Source organism: Oryzias melastigma, linkage group LG6 (genome assembly GCF_002922805.2).
Source record: "Oryzias melastigma strain HK-1 linkage group LG6, ASM292280v2, whole genome shotgun sequence".
NCBI lineage: Eukaryota > Metazoa > Chordata > Actinopteri > Beloniformes > Adrianichthyidae > Oryzias > Oryzias melastigma.
Genome location: NC_050517.1, coordinates 30,252,178 through 30,277,874, shown reverse-complemented (window position 1 = coordinate 30,277,874; position 25,697 = coordinate 30,252,178). Strand labels below are relative to the sequence as shown.

Genomic DNA, 25,697 nt, shown 5'->3' with positions numbered 1-25,697 from the left:
AGCAGGGAGACGGACGGGTCAGGAGAGAGAGAGAGATGGATCAGCACAGAGACAGACGGGTCAGCAGACAGACAGGTCAGCAGACGGACGGGTCAGCAGACAGACGGGTCAGCAGGGCTGCAGCTCAGACCTTGGTCGGGAGAGGACATTCGTCCAGTAAGAGAGTGATGACTGCAGGACCCAGTGGATCATCCAGAGGGATCACTCGGATCAAGGACTGGACCACCTCCAGCCAACCATCGTCTGGGAGAACAGATTCAAAAGTTTAACATCCAAATATCTGGATCCACGAAAACGTTGGTACAAATATCTGAGTACTGGTGACCTCTAGAACTGTAGTAAAGTATCATAAAACTGTAATTAGACTCTAAATGTTAGATTTTAGGAATAAACTAGAGCTGAACGATACGACACCAAAACAAGATTTCTGATATTTAGAAACGTTCAATTTCCAATTTCATTTGAATTCTTTCTACCTCCCTTTACTTTCTTAAACAGAAATAAAGGAGTGAATCTATCTGACAGAAGCTTCTACGTCCACATCTCCTTTGGGATTTGACCCAAATTCAAAAACACGAGCAGTAAAATAAAAAATAAAATAAAAAAAATAAAACACGAGCAGTAATGTTTGTAAAACGCGGCCGCAGGTTGAGTTTTTCCCGCCTCGGTTTCAGACTCGTCACCCTCCGACTTCAAGCAGCAACAGCCTTCCAACAGATTTCACAACGTCTGGGTTGTTGCTCCAAACTAAACCTCCTCTCTGACGCTTCACAGTGGGCGTGGCGAGAGACGGGGGGCGGTCCTTAGAACCCCCAGACAGATGGATTCTGGGAAAAAACAGAAGCCCAATTTTCCCTCAAATAAATCCTCTCAAACACCAAATCTGACTGGATCACACTTGGATTATCGCCCACCTGGTATAAACGTACATGCTGTCGTCACCAGAAGATAAAAATCAATCGTCTTCAAAGTGAAGTTTGGATGAAGATTCTTACTTTCAAACTAAAACTATTACAATGAAAACATTAACGTTCAGTTTATTGAAATAAGATCTGAAAATGTCAGTTTAGAGATGATGTGTAAATGAAATCACAAAGATCTCATCTTCAATGTCGTGACGTCATGTGACTGATAAAATGGAGGAGAGGTCGTTCCACAACGCCACCGTCAGACGTTCATCTGGAGTTTGGAGAGTTTTGGCATTTCTCCTACAGATGAAGAACGTCTGTGTGTAGATCCGGTTTTCTGAAAGGAGTTTTCTATTGAGGTGATGCTGGGACTTCATTCATGATCTACCTGATGTGGATCTACTGGAACTGTAATCAGCTGAACTCTGAGGATGGAAAACTGTGGAGATTATTGTCAGGATTTGTTTTGATCCAGAACAACATTTATGTTTCAGTTTACTGCTAAAGTTAACCAGGAAGTTGAATTGAGAAAAACTATTTTTTGTTTCTAAATCTGTGTTTTGATCCGTTTGGCTGATCTCTGTTCTAAATGAAGGTGTAAATGATGGTGATTGAATATTTTCATTTCAAACATAGAGTACAAACAGATTCAAATATAATAAATGGAATAATAGAGTTGATCTGATCTGTGAATGTTGATCAGAATTAGATCTCCGCCTCAGGAATAATCCAGTTTAAGATTTAGTCGATCTCATCAAACTGGACCAGAACATAAATGTGGATAAAACCTTTAGTGAAGGAAATATAATAAACATGACTCAGATTAAGAAAGTTTGTTTACTTTAAAGATGTTTTAATGATTTTCTAAGAATGATCAGAACCAGACGAACTCAGAAGGAACCAAAGAGGATTTGGAGTTTTTCCTTCATTCATCCCTGAACACCAGCGACTTCTTTTCTTGATATTTTTCAGTAACTTGTTTAGAAAAAAAAAATCTTTTAAACGTTACAAATTCATTTTTGCAATAAATGTTATTGGAAAAACAGAGATATTTGTGTAAATCTCTCTGAATTCCAGCTACTGAGACTGGTTTAGATTTATGAACCTGATACAAACACCATGACAACGACAACAACAACAACAATGACGACAACGACAACAACAACGACAACAACAACAACAACGACAACAACACCAATAACAACACTCTACTTATCTACCAGAAACTTCAATTTCCTCTGGCAGCTTATGCTTAAATTCCCACAGTAAGTGTTGGAAAACCAAAGTGTCTCTGAGAGCTTCAGTATGGATTGATCCGGGGGCCCTGAAGGCATCACGCTGAATCCAAACATCAGCGCTGAGGTTTCCGTGTGAACTCTCAGACGATAACAACGTTAACCAAGTCTTCATGTCCTCACAGAAGTCAGGGAACTGTTCAAGTTAAAGTTTTATTTTGATTATGCTGTTTTTAGCCTAAATATATATTTTAAAAACAGTAATTCTCTAGAACAGTTCCTCCAGATTCACGACGACTCAAATAAAGAAATAGTCCAATTTTAAACTTAATTTTCTGTATCTGCCACAAGAACATGCTAAAACACTTTATCAGACTGTAGGCCCTTAAACTTTTGATAAATGATAAAGTTAAACATGATTCCCTTTCTGATTCTCTTCTGTAAAACTCTATCGGTTGTTTTCATGTCATAAGAAAATCCCAGCAGAGAAAATCTTCCTTCATTCTTGGAATCATCAACAGTAAACGTCCGAATCCCAAGAGAATTAGAGCAGCTTCTAACTCTACTGAGGACCAAGTTAAAGCTCATGAACACAAGTGTTCTGCATCATTTGTAGTCTGATTTCTGTTGAATCCATTCAGTATTTGGTCCTTTTTCTGACTCACCGGTCTCTGCCATCTCATGAAGAGTTATCATGGAGTATGGAGGTTCTTGATCACTGAAACCAACAAAAACACTGTTAGTCCTCCAGGTAGAACCGATAAATAAAACAGATCTTTATCCACATGTATATTTTAGATTGTTTTACAAGAATGTGTCAAAGTAAAAGAATTCAAACGTAACAATCTGCATCTGTAGAAAGACGGTTTGTGCAGAAATCCAGACGTTGAGGTGAAGCTGAGACTGTGACTAACTGGCTCACATCCTGCTGATGCAATGAGACTTCTGCCTGTTCCAACCTGAAGAACGCGTCTGTGAACGCGTTCCGATCTGAAACTGCTTCCACCAACGCTGACGGAAAAACATCCCTGAAGAACTTGATTCCTTTTCTGGAGCGTTCTCCTCCTCAGCAGAGTTTAAAGTTTCTCTGAAGTCTGATAAACGACATTTATGCTGTCAGGACACTTCCCTCATATCCACAAACAGCTGTTCTCCTCCCATGGGCTGAAGCTTAAATGAAAGTGAAGGACAATAAATGAGTCCCTCGTTAAAGTTTACGTCTGGAAGCTGCATTTTCTCTTTAGAGGCAGCAATAGAATTAAAACCAAAGATGTTTTCATTCAGTTGATTTTATTTTCTCTCTCAAAAAGCTCCAACAGTGAAGCTGAACAAACATTCATCTCAAAAATCCACGAACTTCTACACCTGAACATCTTCATCATTTCATGCAGGTTTCAGACGTCGACGTCTGCTCAGACACACCCGTCTGTCGTGGTGGACGCTGCCTGATAAACGGATTTATCATTTATAATCACATCATCCAATCTGAAAGAAACACGCTCTCCGATCCATGTTCATCACCGGAGATTCCATTTTCCTTTTCAGTGACGAAACGTTTTACTGCATTAACCTCAGACACATAAATCTATGATTCAGTTAGGAAGATTATGGTTTTAGGATTATTCTGACTCATAGAAACTCAGAACAACAGCTTCAAATATAAATATTTCATGAAAATCCCAAACAGTTATTGTTCTCCCTCTTAGTTAAACCTTTACTAAGAAACGAGAAGCGGTCGTGGTTAACATCTTTTCTTCAAAAGAGTTTGCAGAAAGAGGAAGAAGAACTTTCTGTGAACATCTCAGCTGAAGTCGGGTTCTAAGCCTCAGTGAAGTGACCTTCTGTCTGCTGACAGTGCAGTTGGTTCGATTCCTGGTCTTTAAAAGTCTACAGATCGATCTGATGAAATGAGAATGCTGAGTGGTCCGCTCGGCTGGAGAAGCTTTATATAACGACAGTCCATTTACGGAAAATATTCATGCACTAAAGAGGAAATGACAGCTGCAAATAAAGAAGCTAATGACTTTATTCTGGACTTTTGTGTTACAGTAAAGCTCCTTGGTGCCATAATAGCTTCATAAAGTGTTTTAAATTCATTTTGTACACATTTTAACCCATTAAAATGAACAATTCTGCATTTGAGAAAAACAATATTCAGTCAAATCAGCTTTTTGATGATCTAATGCACACGTGTCAAAGTCACGGCCCGGGGGCCAGATCCGGCCCCTCGGGGTAATTCTATCTCAAGGCATTCAACATTCCTCAAACTGAAGTTTTAGGAAATTAACTCAAGAGTAACTTTTTCTGGTTGACTTACTTGTCTACCAGAGTTCTGATGACAGCCAAGGTGTCCAGCACCAGGACGTCCACGTTCTGCTTCTTCCGTCTGGGCTCGTGGGGCCCCCGCCCTCTGCGTGGCGGCCGGACCGGATCTCTGGGCCGGCTGCTTCTCGCCTCGGCGGCGTCGACCCCGACCGCCGTGCTGTGATCCACGCGGCGGGCCGGTCCTCGAGCCGCCCTGCTGGCCCCGTGCTGGTGGTCCTCTAGGTCGCTGTCGTCCCGGCACACGCAGCTGTTGCCCATGGCTCCGGTGCTGAAGGCCGCACTAGCGACGGCCTCCCAGAGCGGATGGAGGGAGTTGGAGGAGGACAGAAAGAGCAGAACCTGTGCAAGGCTCCTGCAGGCACAGAAAGTGATCCAGGCTGCTACTATCATATCATTTGAAGCGCTCGGTTTGGGGGGTTCTTGTCCCAGAGTGCTGGGTGGGGTCAGCAGAGGAGATCATACTGTTGTCAAGCCGAGATTTGCTTTTGGGCTAAAAATGTTTGATGCAATGAGAACACGGTAAACATAATCGCCCGCAGGTCTCACGTCAAGCTCTCACCTGAGGCTCCCATACCTGTGAAGAGACGACATGGAAGGTTACATTCTGCTTTATGGTTAAACCAGTCATGTTCCATCCAAAGTACTCGAGTACTCGCCATCCGCCTGAACATTTATGATTTTTATTCCTCTCAGTTTATTTACTTAAAACAAATACAATTTACAACTGAGGTTGTCACAAAATCTAAATAAAAAACATTTTAAGGAATGTTTTCATTTTCATATGAATGAATAAAATACATATTTTTCATTAATTACTTATTTTGAACAGATAAAAATACTTTTTAAAGCCTTTTTAAGCCCAAGCACTTCAAAAATTAAGACTCTGCTCAGTCTATTGACCATTTCTATTCATTTATTTCCATGTTATCATCAAAACTGAAGCTTCTCATCTTGTTGTTTGTGCCGTGATGCTTTAGCGCTTTTCTTTCTTCAAACCAGCAATGGTGCATAATTAGTTAATTTACATCATTTGATCAAAATAACCATGGCTGAAAATTTGAAATTTTGACATGATGTAAAACAGATCTCAAAAGAAAATACTTTTTTAAAAGGCATTATTTTCAAATTAAAGTTTTTAAGTCTTTTCAAGACCCTGTGGAAACATTGACAAACAGAATTTATAAATATATATTATTTTAATTTACAATAATCACATACATAGAAAACAATGACTTGTGGTTAAAGGATTTTAGATAAACATTAATATGAATGAATCTTTTCGACTCCATTACATCTATTAATTATTTAACCTTTTGAATTTCTTTTATAAATTGATCATTTTTAATGTCTTTCCTGCAGTTTGTTCTCACAGCTGGTTTCAAACACACATTTGATCCTCTCAGACTTTATTTATTATCTCTTAAATAAAAACATGTTTTAAACAAATAAAAAGTGAAAAAAATTAAATTATTAGAGTAAAAGTATCATTCATATAATAAGATGAAAATGAAGTACTTATAGATTATTGCTTTTACAGAAACAATGCATAAATGTAACTTCCCAAAAGTTTCCTTTAAGCTCACAAATAATGTCAAGTTAGTTTTACTGCTAATTTAAATGAAACATAAACAACATTTTCATTTGAAAAGAGAAACTGTTGATGACAACTAAAAAAATAAAACAAGAACATTTAAGACTAAATGTTTGGACATTTTTAAGTAAATGCTAACAGTGTAGTTATGATTGAATGAAGACAAACTGCAGTTCTGTTGACAAACAGAAGCTTTATAGCTGATTAGCATTAGCCACCCCCAGCACTCATGAACGCCAAGTTTGACGAACTTTTACTAATTATTATCATATTCATATACAATAATCGATTCTATTAAAATATACTTACAATGATTCCACTTGATTAGCGCTTGTAGAAAAAGGCAGTCAATGAAAAACAAAATAGTTTCCGAAAAAAAGAGAAAGCTAACAAGGCGATTCGGCTGTTTTAGCTAGCCTGCTAGCCGAGCGGAACACACCTCTAGCTCCTGTCAGACAGCGCGCGAGCAGCGACGACGTTCCCGCGGTCCTCAAACAGCACACACCTGTCGGTGAACATTTACAGAGTCCGCGGGCCTTCGGGATATTCATACTAACGTAAAAAGAGGTTTCTTCGGGGCGAACACAGCGAACATGTTTGAACGTCGCTGCTATAACGCTAGCCGCTAGCTAAGTTCCGTAGCGCTGTAAGCTAGGAGGCTGGCTATCATCAGCTGTGAATGAGGAGGAGGGAGGATGACCGGCTGCTAATAAAGTTTTTTTGAATATTACATTTACTTTCCAGAAATATATTGTGTTTTATTTTTATGTTGCTTATTTAATAATCTGATTTTTTTACTTTTAAATGTCTGAATGCATAAAAACACACAAATATATATACTTTAAAAAAAGCTAAACTAACTAAAAAAAAATAAATCCAGCTCATATAAAGACACAAACACATTAAATTTGCTCACTTTTTGTCCTTTGGAAAATATCAACAGGTGCTTTTGATGTTCTAAAGTCTCAAACTTTTAATGCAAGCAGGATGGATAACAATGATCTGGTGGAATAACAGAACCATTTTCATTTTCTTTCCTCTGGATAAAAAAACAGTTTTATAGTGTTTTATAGTAAAGAAAATACAACTTTACAATGAAAAACGGATTTATTATTAATTATAATTATAAGTAATTAACATAATTATTATTTATGTTTTATTAACTAGTTTATGTTTATTTATTATTATTTCAATGATAAATATTGTTACTAAATAAAATAAAAATTCAATTCATTAAATAAAAAAAATATGCATTTAAAAACGCATGTTCGATCCATAGTCCGTTTATTTTTATTTTTTTATGTTCACCTCTGAAACAAGATCAACAATATTCTTGGATGAATTAATCTGAATGATTTAGAAGAGATCCTGATTGATAATACAGAAAATACACATGTATCACTTAAACTCTTTATGTAGCTAAAGGAAGCTGAAAACGAAAGATTTAATTGTCTGAAATGAATTCAGTTAAAGACCCACTCCAATAAAAACTGTGCTTTTAACATGTTCTTGTGGCATTTTCTGATGGTGGATATAAATCCTTTCCTTAAAAATAAAATTAATGGTAGAAAAGTGTTTTGATTTTCTTAATTCCACACAAGGTAACTAAATTGTCATGGATTATAGATCCAGGACTCATCGTTTAACTGATATCAAGTATTTATTTGTCTATTTTTAAATAAATTGGGGTTTAGCTCATAAAACCCACAACAGGATTTCAGAAGATAAGAAAACTTTTTAAATAAATCACTGTTTACTTCTCAGTTTTTGCAAAAGTATGAAGTCAGAGATTATGATCAGATCAAATCAATAAAAATAAAATGTTTTCAAAGTGATATGTCCATTTTTTAATGTCAACAATAGTCTTGTAGTTTTACATTGAAAATACCTTCTGCTCCATTCTGCTCCACTTGTAGACGCATAGATCCATGAACGTCTTTGTTTTCCTCGTCTGAGCTGGAGTCGGGATCAGATCCAGTGTCGCTGCCATGTTTGTTGCACAGGTGATGTTAGCTTGAGGGATGTAAGCTAGCAGGAGAGCGTGTAAACAGATGGGTGATGGGAATTGGAGCGGGCTTGCTCCTCGCCATCAGTCCCACTGACAACTCAAAGACGAATTTCTAATGAACTCCTGCCGCTCTGCAGGAACTATGTTCTAGAAAACGGCAGGATTTTTTTTTTATAGATTTAGTCTAAAAACATCACAATCATAATTAAAAACTCTGGGAAGGATTTTAAAACAGGTTTGCAGATGATTGGAGTGGGACTTTAAGTGAGACGGTCATTATTCTGATGTCATGGTTTTGATCCCGCCTCCATTCCTGCACACGTTTCCTTCTGTCCCAAACACACAACATGAAGACTCTGATCCGTCCCTCAGAGTGACGGTCTGGTTTCTATCTGTGTGTTTGGACCTACAATCAGTCCAGGAAATTGAAAACCTTGAGCTCCAGAATCCCCTAGAACCAAAGCAGAACAACATCGACATACAGACTGTTTACTGGATCAGGTTCTCCTCTAGACAGTGTGCTGCAGACTGGGACAGTCAAAGACTCGGCTTCGGTCCAGCGATGTGTTGAAGGAGTTGTTCCGATACATCCCGGTCTTGCTCAGGTGTTCAGAAAACTTCTGTGTTTTGGGGTGGTGAGAACATGGCGCACTTTCAAAGGTTGGAGGCAGAAGTCCATAGTCTCTGGAAGTTGTTCTGTAGAGGACGCTCATGGGATTTTGGAGATCCACGTCTTTCAGAGCTGCAGTCATCAGACAGGAGAAGACCGGGTTTCCAGGACTGCTGCTGTGCAGACCGCCAACCTGAATACCGCCGCCCTGCAGACGGCTGCCGTCTGCATGATGCTGCTGAGACAGAGACATCTCTGCGATCCTGGAAGAAACCGCAGCTTTAGAAATCTGAAAACCAGTCTGGTCTCATAGATTTTGAGTTTTCCTCACAACAGGAAGACCAGCACTAACTAAACATTCACCAACTGAATTATTGTTTTATTTTGGTGATACTTTGATAGGTATTAATTAATTAGGTATTAATTAATAACAATGTCAGCAAAGGTTCAAACTAATTCAGGGTTAGATGCACATTTCACTTTGTTCTAAATGAACTATATTAAACATGCAGTTAAAATGTGTTAATAAAAGCATCTGAACTGTAAATGCAACAAATGTAAAGAAACACAAGATGAAAATGTCTAAACAAAAGCCACAAATTTATGGAAAATTTACCTTTAAATATTTTAAAGATAAATCTAAACATTTAGGCCTATTTAGATATTTATACTGACTTACAAAATATATGTAATAAACCATTTTTTACTCATGTCATTTCATTACCCCAAGCCAAACAAAGGCTGTGTAGAAAATTATCTTTAGCTGAACGTTTAAAGCCGCGATTTTAAAGTTGACTAAACACGTTGACAAATACAATCCAGTTAATTTAATTTGATCATTTACTCACCTCAGAAAGAACCGGAACAACTAAAAAAACGACAAAAAGCAGAAAGACGCGCAGTCCCGAGCTGCGTGTTTACAGCACGAAGGAAAGCGAAGCGTGGGGTTACCATGGAAACCACTTCAGGTTACGTCACGAAGGAGGCAGCTTCTCTTTTTAAATGTTTTTTTGACTAAATGTATTTGAACAAAATCTAAATTCTTTTTTAGGGTCTTTTTGTTCTGTTAAATATCAGCAAACCACGTGAGTGCATAAAAATTATATGATTTTTAATTTTTTTTTATTTTGCAGATAAAAAAACTTTTCAAAATAAAAGCATAAAATATTTTATTGCACACTTAATGTATTATTATATATGATATAATATGATATTATATTATATAAGATTAGATTAGATTAGATTAGATTAGATTAGATTAGATTAGATTAGATTAGATTAGATTAGATTAGATTAGATTAGATTATAGTCTATAACAAGAAAGTTTTAAAAAGATTTAGGGAAAATTTCTCAACTTAAGGAATTCTTAATTATAGATCGTGGAACTCTTTCACTAGACTGTAAAACAACATTTTAAAACTAATTTTAAAAGTGTATTTTTTTACATTCCTATTTTAAAACGTGTCATTTAATCACAAAATAATAATAATGACCCATAAGGCTTAACTATTTTATGTGGTATTGTTACACAGCTGTAAGATGCAAATGAAAATTAAAGTAAGTTTGATTAATTGATACGTCTGAACCTTAATTGTGTCAATCAAATAAAAAAGTTCATTTAATTGATTGATTGATTCTTTATTAATCCCTGACATGGAAATTCACACGTTCCATTCAACAACGAGGTTTATCATCCATGATACATGCAGACCATAAAATAATAAATATTCCAAATCTGTCCTCTTAGATCCAACAAAAACAAACAAAAAACATGAAATATTACAAGTATTACAAGTATTACAGCCTAAGTCATTCAGGCAGTTTTAATGAAAAACGTAGTTTTTGTCTGTTCTAAATATTTCAACACAAAATGATTTTAGTTTTCTTATTTCTGGAGTCTTAACTCACTGGTTTTCAGGTCCTGACTCTAACAAATTAAACCCATCACTCAGAGGGAGTGATGGGGGCGGGCCTTAACTTCATCTGGGCGGGGCCACATCTGCTGATGGGGTCTGAGGGTTTTGGCTGGTTGGAGTGCTGAGACTCTGAGAGTATCTCTGGCAGCTCAAGCAGCAGAAGGACTTACTTCCAGCTCCAAACAAAGGAAGTCAATTCAGTCACCATTTTTTCATGATGCGGACGCCGCCATGTTGGAGCCAGATGTCACCAGTAAGCAGTGATTGGTCAGAGTCAGTCTGAGTTGCTATGGCAACCACTCTGACCAATCAGGAGTGAGCTTAAAAGGGGGCTCCACAAACTGTTGAATGTTTCAAGAGCTGGATGTGCGGCAGGCTCCGCCTACTTTTATAGAGGCTTCTGATTGGCTGGTTAATGACTTGAATAATTTGCAATAAAGAAAAATGATCATGAAAAAAGGATTATCAGGATCATGTTGAAAGGGTTGCAGAGCAGAAAAGAGATTCTGACAAATGTTTGCAAAAGTGACGCAGCTCCTTGGTGTTTAAATGATTACAGGAAGAAGACAAACACAAACGGTCTTTGGCTTCAATCCACCTCCATGTTTACGGACAGATTTCACTAAAAACTCATCAAGCAGAAGAAACCAAACGAAGAAAGAAAGCATGAAGACAGAAACACTCAAGTTCAGCAAAACTGGGGATTTATTTGAGGCAACACAACAGGTAAAGTGTTCACTACACACATGCACAGCCTGTTAGTCACTACACACTAAACGCACAACTCATTAACTCATTAACAGTTTCAGTGAGAAGCTGATATAATCATGAACACACAGTTTAAACACATTTAGATTCAATAGATGAACTGAAACTCCTATTACCATTCACGTTTACTAATCTAAATGTGCTGCTTTCATTTTAAACATATTTTATCTCAATATTAGTGGTTTGACACGCAGGATTCAGTCACATCATTTAGTAACAGTCTTTGATGCTTTCAGGTTTGATCTGAACTATAAGATAAAATGAAGATGAGCGTCTCTCTGTCACTAAAACCAGCTGCAGCAAACAGAAATGTGAATATTTACTTCAGTACTGAAGAATTACTATCAGTACTGCATACATGAATATATCCTGTCCTGTATTTAGACAGAAATCTGCTTTAAAAGAATCCTTTCTGAGTGAAAACCAGAAGAGTGTTCATGATATTCTTGAGCTGATTGTAAATTTGATATTTATGTTTGTTTTTCTGTGACCCGATGGTCAGGTCTCTCTCTCTCAAAAAAGAGATTTGATCTCAGAAACTTTCTGGTAAAATAAAGTAATAAATAGTCTGTCCTGAAGTTTAGTGATTGTTGAAAACTTGAAGGCTTTTAACTACAAAACAATAATCCAACCGACGGTTCTCTAAAACTACAAACCTTCATAAAAGTGTGATTCACTAAAGGAAAAGTCTTTCCACAAACACTGATGATCACAGATGAAACAGGAAGAGGTAGAAGGCTTCTGCTCTGAAGGATTTAGTGCAGACTTTGGTTAAAATGACTTCAATCATGCAGAGACGCCAGCGACCGCGTCTGAGACGGTTTCAGGTTCAGCTCTGATGAGGATCAATGACTGATGGATTTCATCTGCAGCTGGTAAAGACGGCAGCGCAGATCATGTAGACCAGGAGAAACGGCTTCAGCATCTGTCACACGGGCAGCAGAGTCAAGCGTCTGCAGAGAAGTGAAGCGTCTGCAGAGACGTGAAGCGTCTGCAGAGAAGTGAAGCGTCTGCAGAGAACTGAAGCGTCTGCAGAGAACTGAAGCGTCTGCAGAGAAGTGAAGCGTCTGCAGAGAACTGAAGCGTCTGCAGAGAAGTGAAGCGTCTGCAGAGGCGTGAAGCGTCTGCAGAGAACTGAAACGTCTGCAGCGATGTGAAGCATCTGCAGAGACGTGAAGCGTCTGCAGAGAACTGAAGCTTCTGCAGAGATGTGAAGCGTCTGCAGACACGTGAAGCGTCTGCAGAGAACTGAAGCGTCTGCAGACACGTGAAGCGTCTGCAGACACGTGAAGCGTCTGCAGACACGTGAAGCGTCTGCAGAGAGCTGAAGCGTCTGCAGCGAACTGAAGCGTCTGCAGAGACGTGAAGCGTCTGCAGACACGTGAAGCATCTGCAGAGAACTGAAGCGTCTGCAGCGAACTGAAGCGTCTGCAGAGACGTGAAGCGTCTGCAGAGAACTGAAGCGTCTGCAGAGAACTGAAGCGTCTGCAGAGAACTGAAGCGTCTGCAGCGACGTGAAGCGTCTGCAGCGACGTGAAGGGTCTGCAGAGACGTGAAGCGTCTGCAGAGAACTGAAGCGTCTGCAGCGACGTGAAGCGTCTGCAGCGACGTGAAGCGTCTGCAGAGACGTGAAGCGTCTGCAGAGAACTGAAGCGTCTGCAGAGAACTGAAGCGTCTGCAGAGAACTGAAGCGTCTGCAGAGAACTGAAGCGTCTGCAGAGACGTGAAGCATCTGCAGAGACGTGAAGCGTCTGTAGAGAACTGAAGCGTCTGCATAGACATGAAGCGTCTGCAGAGAACTGAAGCGTCTGCAGAGAACTGAAGCGTCTGCAGAGACGTGAAGCTACTTGAGTTTTTGTGCAACAGTAGCAGTGAACTGAGAATGTGACGTTTTTTGTTCATTCTCAGTCACACTATAGCGATTGATTCACTACTGAGATATTAAATCAACAATAAAACAACCGTTTACTATCTAAACAAACTATGTTGAGTAAAGAACGTCTCAGCTAACCGGCTCAGCCTGCAGTTGGAGATCTGATAGAAGGTGATAAGAATCTGGACATGCGGTTCTGTGAGGAGGTAGTCAGAGAAGGTTTCAGCCTCGTGATTAACCTTAAAGTCCCTGAAGTCCTATCAGCCTCTCTGGTGATGAAAACACACAAACAATTCAAATCACAACAAACACATTTTTGAATCTTTCATTTGGATCAAAGATTACGTCTAATAAATCCACCGTCACACATAAACATTAGAGGAGTCACCAGCTCTTTCTGTAACTTTAGTATTTTACATTCTAAGCTTCAGAAGTTGTACCTGGATCTGTGATTGGATTCGTCAGGTCATTTGGATCTTTGTCTGAGAGGACAGTGGCTCTAAAAAGATTCAGCTTCTGATTAAAAAGGCTCACAGAAAGAGGCTGATATCTGAGCTTTTCCAGACTCTCCGAGTCTCTCTGCTTCCTGGAACTAGTCGTCTTCGGGCTCCCGGAGTCCCTCGCTGTGCAGAGTTTTCCCGGTCATCTCCATTAAGGCCTGAACTTCTGGATCCACGAACAGGATGCTCTTCTTCCCCTCCTCCTCCTCCTCCTCCTGCAGCACAGAAACAGACAGGTGTGTGTTACAGTGTGTGCATGAGTGAGTGTGGGCGGATCCAGGTATTCAAAAATGGTTGAACCTGTTTGGGGTAAAATATCAAAGTACTTGACCGGGGGAGGGAAAACTTTTGGGCCACAAAAGGTTCTAAAACTCCACAGAAGGACCAGGACCGGATTCATGGAGTTTTTTGGTAATTTACCTCGTAAGAGAAAAAACATCTGGACAAAAACATTCTTTAATTCTGACTGAAAATGAATTGATACACTTTAAAACAAAATACTTTGGAGATTGTATTTCAAAATTGTGGCTTTTATTCTCGTTTCAGTTCCAGTTGAATCGATGGGTTGATGTCCTTCAGGTAGAAAACTTAAAGAAACGCTGCGTTCAAGGAAAGATCGGACCAACGACGTCCGACTCAGACAACACACGTCAACGTGAGAAAATCAGCAAATCTTCCAGCACCCCATGAATGCAGAAGAACTTTCTAATCCTCTCCTAAGATGATTATCAATAACACGTGTTCCAGCGCTCTGACCTCCTCTGCTTTCGGAGGTTTGCCCACGTGCCACACTTCCATGGAGTCCAGCGTGAAGTCCTCGTCCCCCGACAGCTGGGGGCTGCTGTAGGTGGTGCACTTGGGCCGTGCGCGGCTGTGACCGCGGCCAAAGTCGCTGTCCAGCCACAGGCCGAAGTATTCATGCTGACCCCCCATGCCCTGAGGAGACCGAGAGGTTCACTGCACTTTACTGTGAAAACTTCATGTGTTTATCACATTTATTTACAGTAAAATATCAAACTACAGAGTTTGAGCTCCTAAATAAAAAAATCCAACAATCCAAAAATATTAAATCTGACTCTAAAGCATCTTTTTCATTTTAGGTTCTATGTTTTTTTTTGTTTTACTAACATAATGAACTCCACATTTAAATCTAAATTTTTAGATTAATTTAAAAAATCAAGTAATTTAATATTGTAGCATCTGTATTTCACAAATAAAATAAACATGTTTATTTAATTTAATTCCAGCAATAAGATCCATTATTCTACGAAATGATTATTTTGTTGAAATATAAAGTTGAAAGTTTTTTATGATAATGTAATGAACTTTACCACAGCCATTTTAAATTGTATAAGTTGGTGTAAATAAAACAAAAACAAGACTGCCCCCATCAGGTCAGTCTACAAATTACAATCAGAGTTTTAGCTGAAACTAATAAATAAATAAATACATAAACAAAAGGATGTCTGAACTTAAAATCTGTTTTTTTACTGATTGAAACTTAATTTAAAGCTTATCATACAGAAAGGAACATCATTAAACTAAACTACATATATTCATTCATTTAAAGGCTAAAAAAATAACATGCAAAACAATTCAATGTTCTTGAAAAAACATTGTAATAAAGCAGAAAACATATGATGTAACGTCTCTTTCTTGTTAGTTTACTAACAAATGCACCAAATCTAAATAGAGTAAAGGTATTAAATGGGCTTTCTTTAATCAAAATTACATTTAAAACATGTTGTTGCTATAATCAAACATCATCTGCAGGATCTATTTCACATTCAGCCTCATCTGCAGATAAAGTTTTTCAATCTTAACAAAAAAGAAGTTTTTCCAAAAATCTGTCAAAATTTCTACTTTTTCTTTTCAAGAAACTAATATTAACAGTTGTGGATCTTTGATAATAGAACTGATGTTTTCCTGGTTTCTGCACAGATTGAATTTAAAAATATTATTTTCTGCACTTAGAATAAAGAAATAATCTTTTATTTTCACAAAATGACTTATTTTTGTGGGTTTTTGAATATTTGTTGTGATTATTTTTATGCTAAATTTCTGTCACATTTACTGATAAATTAATCTCATTAATCTCTAAAATAATTGTTTGCAAAGATTGAGTTTTAAATAAATGATATTTAAAGCATTTTAAGACTTTTTAAGGAGGATCAGCCTCTAAAAATTGCTTATTTTCCTGTGGAAAACAGCATCAAAATCCTGCCGGAGGAGTGGGCGTGGCCTCACCAGCCCGTTGGGCATGGTCTGCTGGTGCTGGTTCAGGTACATGAAGTGTTCGTTGTATCCTGTTGCCGTGTAAACCCTCATCGTGGGGACAACAGAGAACAGGAAACACCTGGAGTCACCTGCAGGACAAATGGAGAACAGCTGAGAGGAACGTCAGCCGACAGAACATTTGAAGGTGGAGCACTAACGCCGCCGTGAGGTCCAATGTGCTGCGTTCTTCTGACGGTCTCTGGGTGAAGTCTGTCCCGGGGACGTGTGGACCGAACGTCGAGTCGCCAGTATCGTTCTTTTTTTAGGAGTTTTTTTGTTTTTCATATTCCTCATTTTTCAAGCATGTTTTTAGGATCTTTTAAGATTTTATTTTCCGTTTTGTTCCATAAACTAAATAAAAATACTCTAATGAATCATGTGTTGTCCTATTTTAATCTATTTTTATGAGAAATGCTTTTATTGTATATTATATCAGATAAAACTTACCGCGCTAAAGTCATGATGTAACTGTTTAAGTGTTTATTGTTTATTGAAAGAGAAACCAACATTTTAACAAAGATTTGATAACTTTGTAGAAATTCCCACAAACAAAGAGAGTTATGAAACTCCTAAATGTTCATCAGTTTATCCTGATTCATGTCTTTGTTTCTCTTGATTTTGTTTCAATAATTGGGTTTTATTGTTGGTATTATATCTGTGCTTTTGTCTATTTCATTTTGCTTCTGCTTAGACTTTAGACTTTAGATGTTGTTCTGCCTCCTGTTTAGGATTTCTATGTTCCACAGAAAATGTTCTGTAGCTTTAAACCTCTTTAATCAAAACGACATAAATAATCCTAATTTTTGGTAAACAAATCCATGTAAACTGATGAGCAAAATGAACAGAAAACTATTTTTAGTTTTGACAAATGGATAACACAAATATCGGGCCTCAAACTTGATCTTAATTATTTTAAGATATTTTATTTCCTGTGAATAGAACAAAGTTTAATTTATCAGTCAGTATATGAACAACTCAACTTAATCTATTAAAATTATTCAAATAATTATTTTTTTATTTTAAATGAACTTGTTTACATTTTCACTAAGTTACATTCTGTGAAACGTGTAAAGTTTTAAATTCATGTCCTGTAACTGCACTGTCAATAAAGATATTTGATTTAAATGCATGAAGTCAGAGAACTGCTGTGATCTCCAGACCTGAACCGTAAAGTCAGCTGAAGCCTTTCCAAATGTTTCTAACATTTTTCTAAGAAATCAAATCTACAGGTGAAACGGATTCGTCTTCTCGTTTGTGAACGTCTCACCCTGGAATTGAGGCTTTAACTCCCAGGTGTGCGAGGCAAAGCCTCCAAAAACGTGTCCCTTGGTGTCTTTGAGGAGCAGCAGGGACGGCCCCCCCCTGGTCAGGCTCGCCATCATTCTGGTGAAGCTCTCGCCGTGCACCTGGGTGGAGAACGCCAGCCTCCAGGGGGCGCTGTAGCCATCCGGCACCTGTGGGGTAAGCAAAGAAGTTCTGTAGATCTTCCAAACAACAATTCTTTCTGCACGGCAAAAAGTCAAACCTGAGATGAACCGTCTTGAAACGAGAACATCTGATCATTCTTCTCACTTAGATTTTATTCCAGATAATTTCCCTTATTTTAAGAGTTTTGGTGTTAATGATCCCAATAAGATATGAAGGTTTGTCAATGAGGTTTTATGACCAAATGTGAGTAAAAACACACTTGAAACTAGAATCTCCATGGTTACAACAGTAACATTATCTTCACGTGACATCAGTGGGTCAAGATCAATGCAGGAGTTCTGCCTTAATTCAGGGATTTCATTAAATGATCACGAATGGTGAGAAAAGAATAATGTAGACAACAGTTCACGATTCTCTTTGAAGAATAGAAGAAGAATATTTTAGTATTTTTAACTGGTTTCAAGAAACAGATGCTGGTGATGAACATAAGATAACTTTATTAGCTAAATCTGAATTAAAGAATCATTTTGAGAAAATGAATCTTGGGAATTATATTTATATTAGTCCAAATGTACTAATTTGAAGATATTTGTGGTTCCTGGGAGGTTAGATATTTTTACTTGTTTTTTAAAGCAGACTTTTTGCAGTGTATGAAACTAAATATTCAATCAGTTTTTAGTACTTTAATCTTGTTATTTTTTTGCTTTAGATGCTTTTTCACAAAAAGGAGACTGTTTGAACTGGACTTCCGAAGCAGTCTGTCAACAAGTTACAACTGATTCAAATTCAGCTGCACGTCTCCTGACCAACACCAGAAGAAGAGCTCATATCACTCCTGTCCTTAAGTCCCCGTCAGTTTTAAGATAGATTTTAAAATTATTCATTTAGTTTTTAAATGTCTTAATGGTTCAGGTCCTTTATATTTCCTAGATCTCCTCAGTCCATACGAACCACCAAGAGCTCTCAGATCCTCAGATCCTCAGATCCTCAGATCCTCAGATCCTCAGATCCTCAGATCCTCAGATCCTCAGATCCTCAGATCCTCAGATCCTCAGATCCTCAGATCCTCAGATCCTCAGATCCTCAGATCCTCAGATCCTCAGATCCTCAGATCCTCAGATCCTCAGATCCTCAGATCCTCAGATCCTCAGATCCTCAGATCCTCAGATCCTCAGATCCTCAGATCCTCAGATCCTCAGATCCTCAGATCCTCAGATCCTCAGATCCTCAGATCCTCAGATCCTCAGATCCTCAGATCCTCAGATCCTCAGATCCTCAGATCCTCAGATCCTCAGATCCTCAGATCCTCAGATCCTCAGATCCTCAGATCCTCAGATCCTCAGATCCTCAGATCCTCAGATCCTCAGATCCTCAGATCCTCAGATCCTCAGATCCTCAGATCCTCAGATCCTCAGATCCTCAGATCCTCAGATCCTCAGATCCTCAGATCCTCAGATCCTCAGACCCTCAGGCTCTACAACATTAATCATCACTAGAACTCGGACCAAGACCTGTGTCTTCTTTTCAGTGTCTTGGTCCTCGCCTGTGGAATAACCTGCCGGAGGATCTGAGAGCCTCTACAACCGAGGAGATTTTTAAAAACGCACCTTTTTAGTAAAGCTTTTAATGACTCACTTTAAACTTTTTAGAGTTTATATTGTTTGAATATTTTGTTATTTTAATGATGTGGCTACTTTGGTTTTAACCTATGATTAACTGATGCTGGATTTTATTTGTTTCTAGCATAATGCTGTTGTTCTCCTAAAGAGGTGATATTTCTGATTTCTGTCTTGTGGTTTGTTGCTGAAATATGTTTTTCTTTTTAACTTGTTTTTACCCTGTAAAGCGCTTTGGGCTGTACAGAAGTACATGAAAACCGCTCAACAAATAGTGTTTGATATTTTTTTATCTGATCCGTGCATTGTCACGCGCATTGTCCTGTCAAGTAAATTTCATTTTGTGACTATTCAAAGATGATAAGTGGTCGGCAAATACCGTAAATAAATAAAAACATAATTGCAAATATTTGCAGTTACTTTTTCTCCAGGTTTGTGATTACGTTTTTGTTTTTTTTTAAATCAATTCCCAGCTCTAATATTTTTACTTATTTGAAAAGTCTAGACAAACCAGATTTTCTTGTTCTGTTGGCAGATAATCTTTCTTATTTTAAGTAATATTTACCGTATTTTTTAACTTTTTTTCTTGTTTTTTTAAAGGGTAACCAAACCCTAAATTAACTTTGTTTGGCTTTTGTGCTGTTTGTTGGTTATTGCCAATTTTTCGTCAAATTAAAATAAAATTGTTTAATTTTTGAAGATATAGTCAAAACCGTCAGTGTGCTGCCCCCTACAGGTTGAATCGAGGTATTCAAGTCTGACGTCATGATCTGCAGCTCCAGTAATGACAACAGTCCCGTTCCCTAGCCCCGCCCCTCTGACTGGATGGTCACATTTCGGCTGTGGGCGGAGCCAGCCTCTGACTTCCCTGTTTGGTGACCCTTTGAAGCAGACTTAAATATTCAGACAACGAATCAAACTGTAGAATTACTGGATGATGACAGAAACTCTGCTGAATGTGGTGCAGACGCTACACACAGATACCTGTGCAGCTTTCATGCTGCATTCTCATTGGCTCTGTGAGGAATCGCCGCGTCCCGTGACCGGACTGACCTGTGGAGCCAGAAACATGAGGGTGGGGACGTCCAGGAGAGAGTCCAGCTCATTCCAGGGCGTCTCCCTGCAGGGGGGCAGGAGTCTGGGAGGGGGGCAGCTGCTCAGAGACACGCTGAGGCCTTCGTCTGCCAGCATCTCCAGGTACAGAGACACCTGAGGGGTTCTGAAGATCCAGTCCTCCAGACAGGAGACGTCACAGCTGTCTGGATCTGTGGTCAGAACGTCATCAGTCTGACGTCCAGCTCCACTCAAAACGAAAGAAACATCTGCTGACCTGCAGGTTTCAGCTCAGAGCACAAGTTCTCTGCCAGGAGTTTGACGCCCACTGAAGAGTCGGCCATCTTGTCGGGTTTCCAGCCGTCCAGACGCCCTCTACTGGTCAGAATCTGAACTACAGCAGAGATCAGGTCCTGGACGAACTGCAGAGACGAAGACGGTGAGAACAGAGTCACAGAAACCGGCGTAACGTCTGTCGTCGGCTCACCTCCACCACCTGCCCACAGGTGACGGCCGCAGCAGCTGATGACGGGGGCTGGGACATGACCAGGACGAGCGGCGCCCGCTCCTCCGCGGTGCCTCGCAGCGTGTCTGCCAGGAAGATCACCAGCTGCTCCCGGGTCACCAGGGAGGCGGGACGCTGGTCGGCTTTGCCAAACGCGGGCGCCGCCAGGTCCGGATCGATGCTGCAGAGGCAGCGGAAAACCCGCCGGACCAAAGAGTCCGACGCCACGCTGCCCATGGAGGACTTGACAGGAAGGACTTGACTTTAGTTTCAAGTTAGTCTTTCAGCAGATATTTACTTGAGCTTTTTGGAGAACACGAGGTTTTCCACTTCATTAATGCTAAATATGGATCAAGAACATGTAAATGTACAGATTTAGTGAGTGAGAGACGAGCAATAGATCCAATAGATCCAATAGATCCATTAGATCCATTAGATCCAATAGATCCATTAGATCCAATAGATCCATTAGATTCATAGATGTGGATTCAAATGGAATCTTTGGGTCATTAACTTACAGGTGTGAACATCATCATTTCATCTAAATCTGAAGCTACAAAGAGCATAATTTGGTCATTAATTTATAAATGGTAACTATGAAAATACATTCATTTATAAATAAACAAAACGTCAATCATTAACTTACAACTAATAAACAAAAAGTTCATCATTTTGTCATTAATTTACAAAAAAGTGTTTAATTCAGTAACTAATTCACAAATAATAAATAAAAGTAGATTATAAAGACATTCTCTAACAAATAACTAACAAGTGTTAAATTGATCATTAAATTGCACAAAATAAATAAAAGGTCCCTTATATGGTCTTAAGTTTACAAATAACAAATAAAAGGTCCAATATATGGTCATTTATTTACAAGTACTAAATCAAAATTAGATTATATGAGTTTTCTATTGCATATAAACAAAAAGTGCAACATTTGATCATTAATTTGACAAAAACAGAGTTTAATTTAATAACTAAGTTACAAATAATACATAAAAATGGGATAATATGTTTATTAATTTACTAATAAAACAGTACAACTACAGTAAAAGTACTAAAAGATGCTCAATCTTTATGAATAAATAAATTCTAATTAGAAAATGGTGTTAAAGTTGTTAAAACAATGTATTAGTAATATAGTTTAAATAAATCATCTCAACTCTTCATTGAGTGAGTTTTCTGTTGGTTTTTTTAACATCCATCATTGCAACATTTCAGAAGCTTCAGTTTAGTTTGAACATTTTTAAATCTTTCTTGCATTTGGAGTCAAAACGGTTTGTGTGACAGTAACATTTCAAAGGTGACAGTGATGCAGCATCGATGCTGCGTGTGAATTCTGCTGAAGCTTTTAAATCAGACTGAACCGCTTCAGTCCGTTTCCACACGTTAGGGACAAACACAACAGGACTTTATTCTGAAGGAGTGGTTCCGGTTTCACCTGAAGCATCTGCAGCGTGATGGCGTTTCCTGCGGCCTCTGAACCGCCCCCCCCACACACCAGCTTGTTGAACACGCCGTCGATGGCGGGCCGCTCCTCAGGGCGAAAGCGGGTCAGCCGCTTCTGAACCACTGCGCTCTCCGTGTTCCCCATGATGATCCGCAGACTGAGAAAGGAGAACATCGACATTTGATCAAATATTAAACCGTTTAGCTTCAATAAAAAGAGACTTGGGAGGAAAAATCTTTTGTTTTAGAGTCTTTTTAGTCTTTAATATGTATTCATTACATTGACCGGAGACACTATTAATCAGCTGCACTACTTCTATATGCCTGAAGATGATATTTCTTTACATATTATTAATATTTCATAATAAAAGAAGTCTTTTTAATTGACCTGATATGTTTATTGCTGCAGAAACTATTTTTTTTATTTATGGAGATGAAAACAAAAGCTAATTAAATACATTTGATCAATTATTCAACATGAAACCATTCATTTCAGCTCATTAGCACATCTTAAACTCAGACTAAAGTATAAATTAAATCCAAACAAGTATTTAATACATTATTAGACGTGTAAATAATCAGAGTTGGTATAATAAAATGTATTTTTTACTAAGAAATTTCCTCTCAGCTGAAGTTTCAAAGCCTTCTCTGGTCGTTGTGTTAAACTTGACCCTCCAGGTGAATCAGTATCGATCAGAGGTCATCGACCGACGTGGGCGCGTGCGAGCTCCAGGAATCACGCGCTCAATAAGGAAGAGTTTTTCCATTCAGACTCTGCGTTTCTCTGTTTCCACAGCTCACGTTCCAAACCAACATGAAGGGAAAACACGTTTTATTCATGTTCATTGTTTCAAGTTGGTTTTTATTTTGCATAAACTAAAGTGGAGAAAATCGTTAAATGAATAAAGAAGCTTCGCCTCCATCCGGGGCTCCGAGCATCACAACAATGCAGCCAGAAACGTTTGCTACGTGACCCGGGGAAACTACTGCTGCAAAGAGCGCTTTTTATTATTTTAATGAGGACATTTTCACTGGAAAACTAAGAGATTACAAATACTGGTTTAAAATGAAGCGAAATATCCGCTTTCTGATTCGGACTTACCTTTTAATGAGGCGCTGATCAGCTTTTCATTCTAAATTCCTACAATCCAACACTTCCTGGAGTCAACGAGAATGACAACTCCACCGACCAATCAAATCCGTCGACCACTGGCATACTAGACTGTGATTGGTCAATAAGCTAAAAAGGCGGGGCAGCAAGAGAAGGCGTGTTTTTTGGAGTGTTTAACACAGAAATACAAATCTTGTTCCAATTACTCACATCATGAAATGGAATTTATTTATTTATTTATTCATTCATTCATTTATTTATTCATTTATTCATACAGTCATTTATTTATATCATTGATGTAAAAATAAGACTTTTTTATCATCTTGTATTTCCATCATTGGGAATTGAGAGTTAAAAAAATGTAGATTTTTCTATCGGTTACTGTTAAATAAAAAACAATGCTTTCATAATAGTAATGATAATAATTATACATTGATTTTTTTCTGTTTTAAAAACAATCTCCCACATGTGTGCAATGATTACAGCCACAATCAATACAAATAATGCGTTTTTTTAATCACATTTTTATTGTTTTTCTGAAAATAAGTATACAAACAGGTACAATCGGTTGAAGAGTAACTGGGCTTTGCTTGAATTGTATTTTAATCATTTTACAATCAAAACAAAAACATACAGAACAAGGTCCAGAGAAATGAAAAATAAGAGGAATAAATAAGTAAACAAAACTGATGAGTCACAAAGATTCCATCAGAAATGTTTTAAGTGTCATAATGGTATTAGTCCACATCTTGATTATTCCATAAATAATGCATCTTAAAACTAGAGAGTTTAATTAGCTTTAATTATAATTAGTTGAACAGTGAGAAAATCAAGACTTTGAATAATTTACATAAATTTATTTGTATTTCACTGAGTGAAAGCAGAATTTGAACCCTTGCTGGACAGACTTTTATACTTAATGATAAAACCTTTATTAACAGCTCAGAGCTCAGATGTTTTTGTAGTTGATGATCAGGTTTTCTGCACATATCAGGAGGAGTTCTGGTCCTCTCCTCTTTAGAAATGATTTCTAAATCATTCAGAGTTCCTGTCTGTTTGGTAACTCTGAACTCCAGTTCTTCTCATGTGTTTCTGTAGGACTGAGACCAGAGATGTTCTGGACCGCTCCACAACGTTCATATGCTTCATTTCCTTGGTTGTTTTGGATCATGATCCTGATGGACGACATATCCACCATATTTCAAACCTCCTAGCAGAAAGAAGGAGCTTTTGATGGTGCATGGCTCCGCCCATCCTCCCATCCCCACAGTGCAGAAAACACCCTCATACCATGATGCTTCCACCTCCATGCTTGACAGTCAAAGGCAGCATTTCTCTTCCTCCAAACACGACGGGTTGAGTTGATTCTGACGAGCTCCACGTTGGTCTGGTCTGATCTAACCACCACTGCAGTATGTAGTACGCTCACCTCCCACTGAGAAGTTCCTGGTTCCAATCCCAGCAGGAACCTGGAGCTCAAACTTCATCCAAGACTCTTTCTGAACTTTGAATGTTGTTGGTCAACATTGTAGTTCAGTTTATGTTTTCGGTTAGACTTGTATCCCCAGATTCTTAACAACACACCCCTAAATCTAGTCTACAAACAAAGTTTAAAGCTGCAGATATTTCACAGTTGAAGATAAACTTCACTTTCAAAATTTAGGTAAAATGGAAAATTGGACGCCCACTTCAGCCTCGTACAGGCCGGAATATGAAAATATTAAATTAAAAAGTCTATATCCTGAAAAAGGTTGGGGTACGCTGATGTGAACGACGGCACAAATCCTAACATTATACTCTCATTTTTGTCCAAAGGAAACTCTGACATTAAACTATTGACTTTCGTACTCTGCAAACGCAGTTTAAAGGCTATGAAACTGGTTTGAGCACAAATGAACCAGGAAGTGGAGTAGTCATGGTCTGCTAACACGATACAGGATCACAGAGTCTAACTCAATTATCACATTTAAAAAAATGCTGAAAAACAAATGCTCACACTATTTTAATTATAAGGTCGTTTGGAACGGGTTCAATAAAAACTATTCTAAGGTACTTGGTTTATTTGGTTTATTTTCTTGTTGTTTGTTTCTTGTTCTGGTTTCTTGTTTTTATTTGTCAACTTTTGTTGCTTTTTGCCAGCCAGTTGACATATTATTGGTAAAATAAAAGAGATGATTTAGTTAAAAAGCTTGACTGATTTAGTTAAATGGCTTTTCTTTCTGTCCCCTTTCATTTTCACCAAGGACAAAAGAATCATGAAAGTTTTATGTGCTATAAAAATGAAATAAATAAACTAAACTAAAACTTTTTAGCATTTGCAACATGTGCTAACTTACATTTTGTGATTGTTGGGCCGTCCCATGACGCTCTCTCCTCCATGTTCTTTGATGAATTCACTTTGCTACAGAGAATAACTTAACTATTAACATTTTTTTAATTTTGTGATACGTGTATCGTGAGACGTGTATCGTGAGACGTGTATCGTGAGACGTGTATCGTGAGACGTGTATCGTGATACGTG

General features: G+C 38.3%; 2 protein-coding genes across 7 annotated transcripts in view; both read right to left on the bottom strand.

Annotated features, from left to right (window-relative positions):
- The window catches only part of rspry1 (ring finger and SPRY domain containing 1), a 16,481-nt gene extending 9,641 nt beyond the window's left edge, over window positions 1-6,840 (bottom strand). The window contains exons 1-5 of one of the 5 annotated variants that reach the window (XM_024280759.2): window positions 6,369-6,840; window positions 5,028-5,042; window positions 4,461-4,901; window positions 2,809-2,861; window positions 131-243 (exon numbers count right to left, since the gene is read on the bottom strand). In XM_024280759.2, the coding sequence (XP_024136527.1) occupies window positions 131-243; window positions 2,809-2,861; window positions 4,461-4,858 (564 nt within the window). In that variant the 5' untranslated portion in view covers window positions 4,859-4,901; window positions 5,028-5,042; window positions 6,369-6,840. Of the gene's footprint in view, window positions 1-130; window positions 244-2,808; window positions 2,862-4,460; window positions 5,043-6,368 lie in introns of all 5 variants that reach the window. The other 4 variants (XM_036212537.1, XM_024280761.2, XM_036212536.1 and 1 more) reach the window with 4 other exon arrangements.
- Window positions 6,841-11,280: 4,440 nt separating this feature from the next.
- On the bottom strand, window positions 11,281-23,267 carry meak7 (MTOR associated protein, eak-7 homolog). Of its 2 annotated transcripts, none has more exons than XR_004948104.1 (9): window positions 22,058-22,210; window positions 20,596-20,856; window positions 20,386-20,530; window positions 20,109-20,320; window positions 17,279-17,465; window positions 15,982-16,100; window positions 14,491-14,670; window positions 12,990-13,949; window positions 11,281-12,856 (listed from the first exon to the last, which is right to left on the bottom strand). XR_004948104.1 is itself a non-coding variant. In XM_024280763.1 (9 exons), exons 2-9 carry the CDS (start codon window positions 22,208-22,210, stop codon window positions 13,827-13,829), a joined length of 1,380 nt encoding a protein of 459 aa, XP_024136531.1. In that variant the 5' UTR covers window positions 22,211-22,223; window positions 23,168-23,267; the 3' UTR covers window positions 11,281-13,826. The 2 variants fall into 2 exon arrangements, 1 of the variants encoding a protein (XP_024136531.1); XM_024280763.1 differs by adding an exon at window positions 23,168-23,267 and having other exon boundaries at window positions 11,281-13,949; window positions 22,058-22,223.
- Between the last annotated feature and the right edge of the window lie 2,430 nt (window positions 23,268-25,697).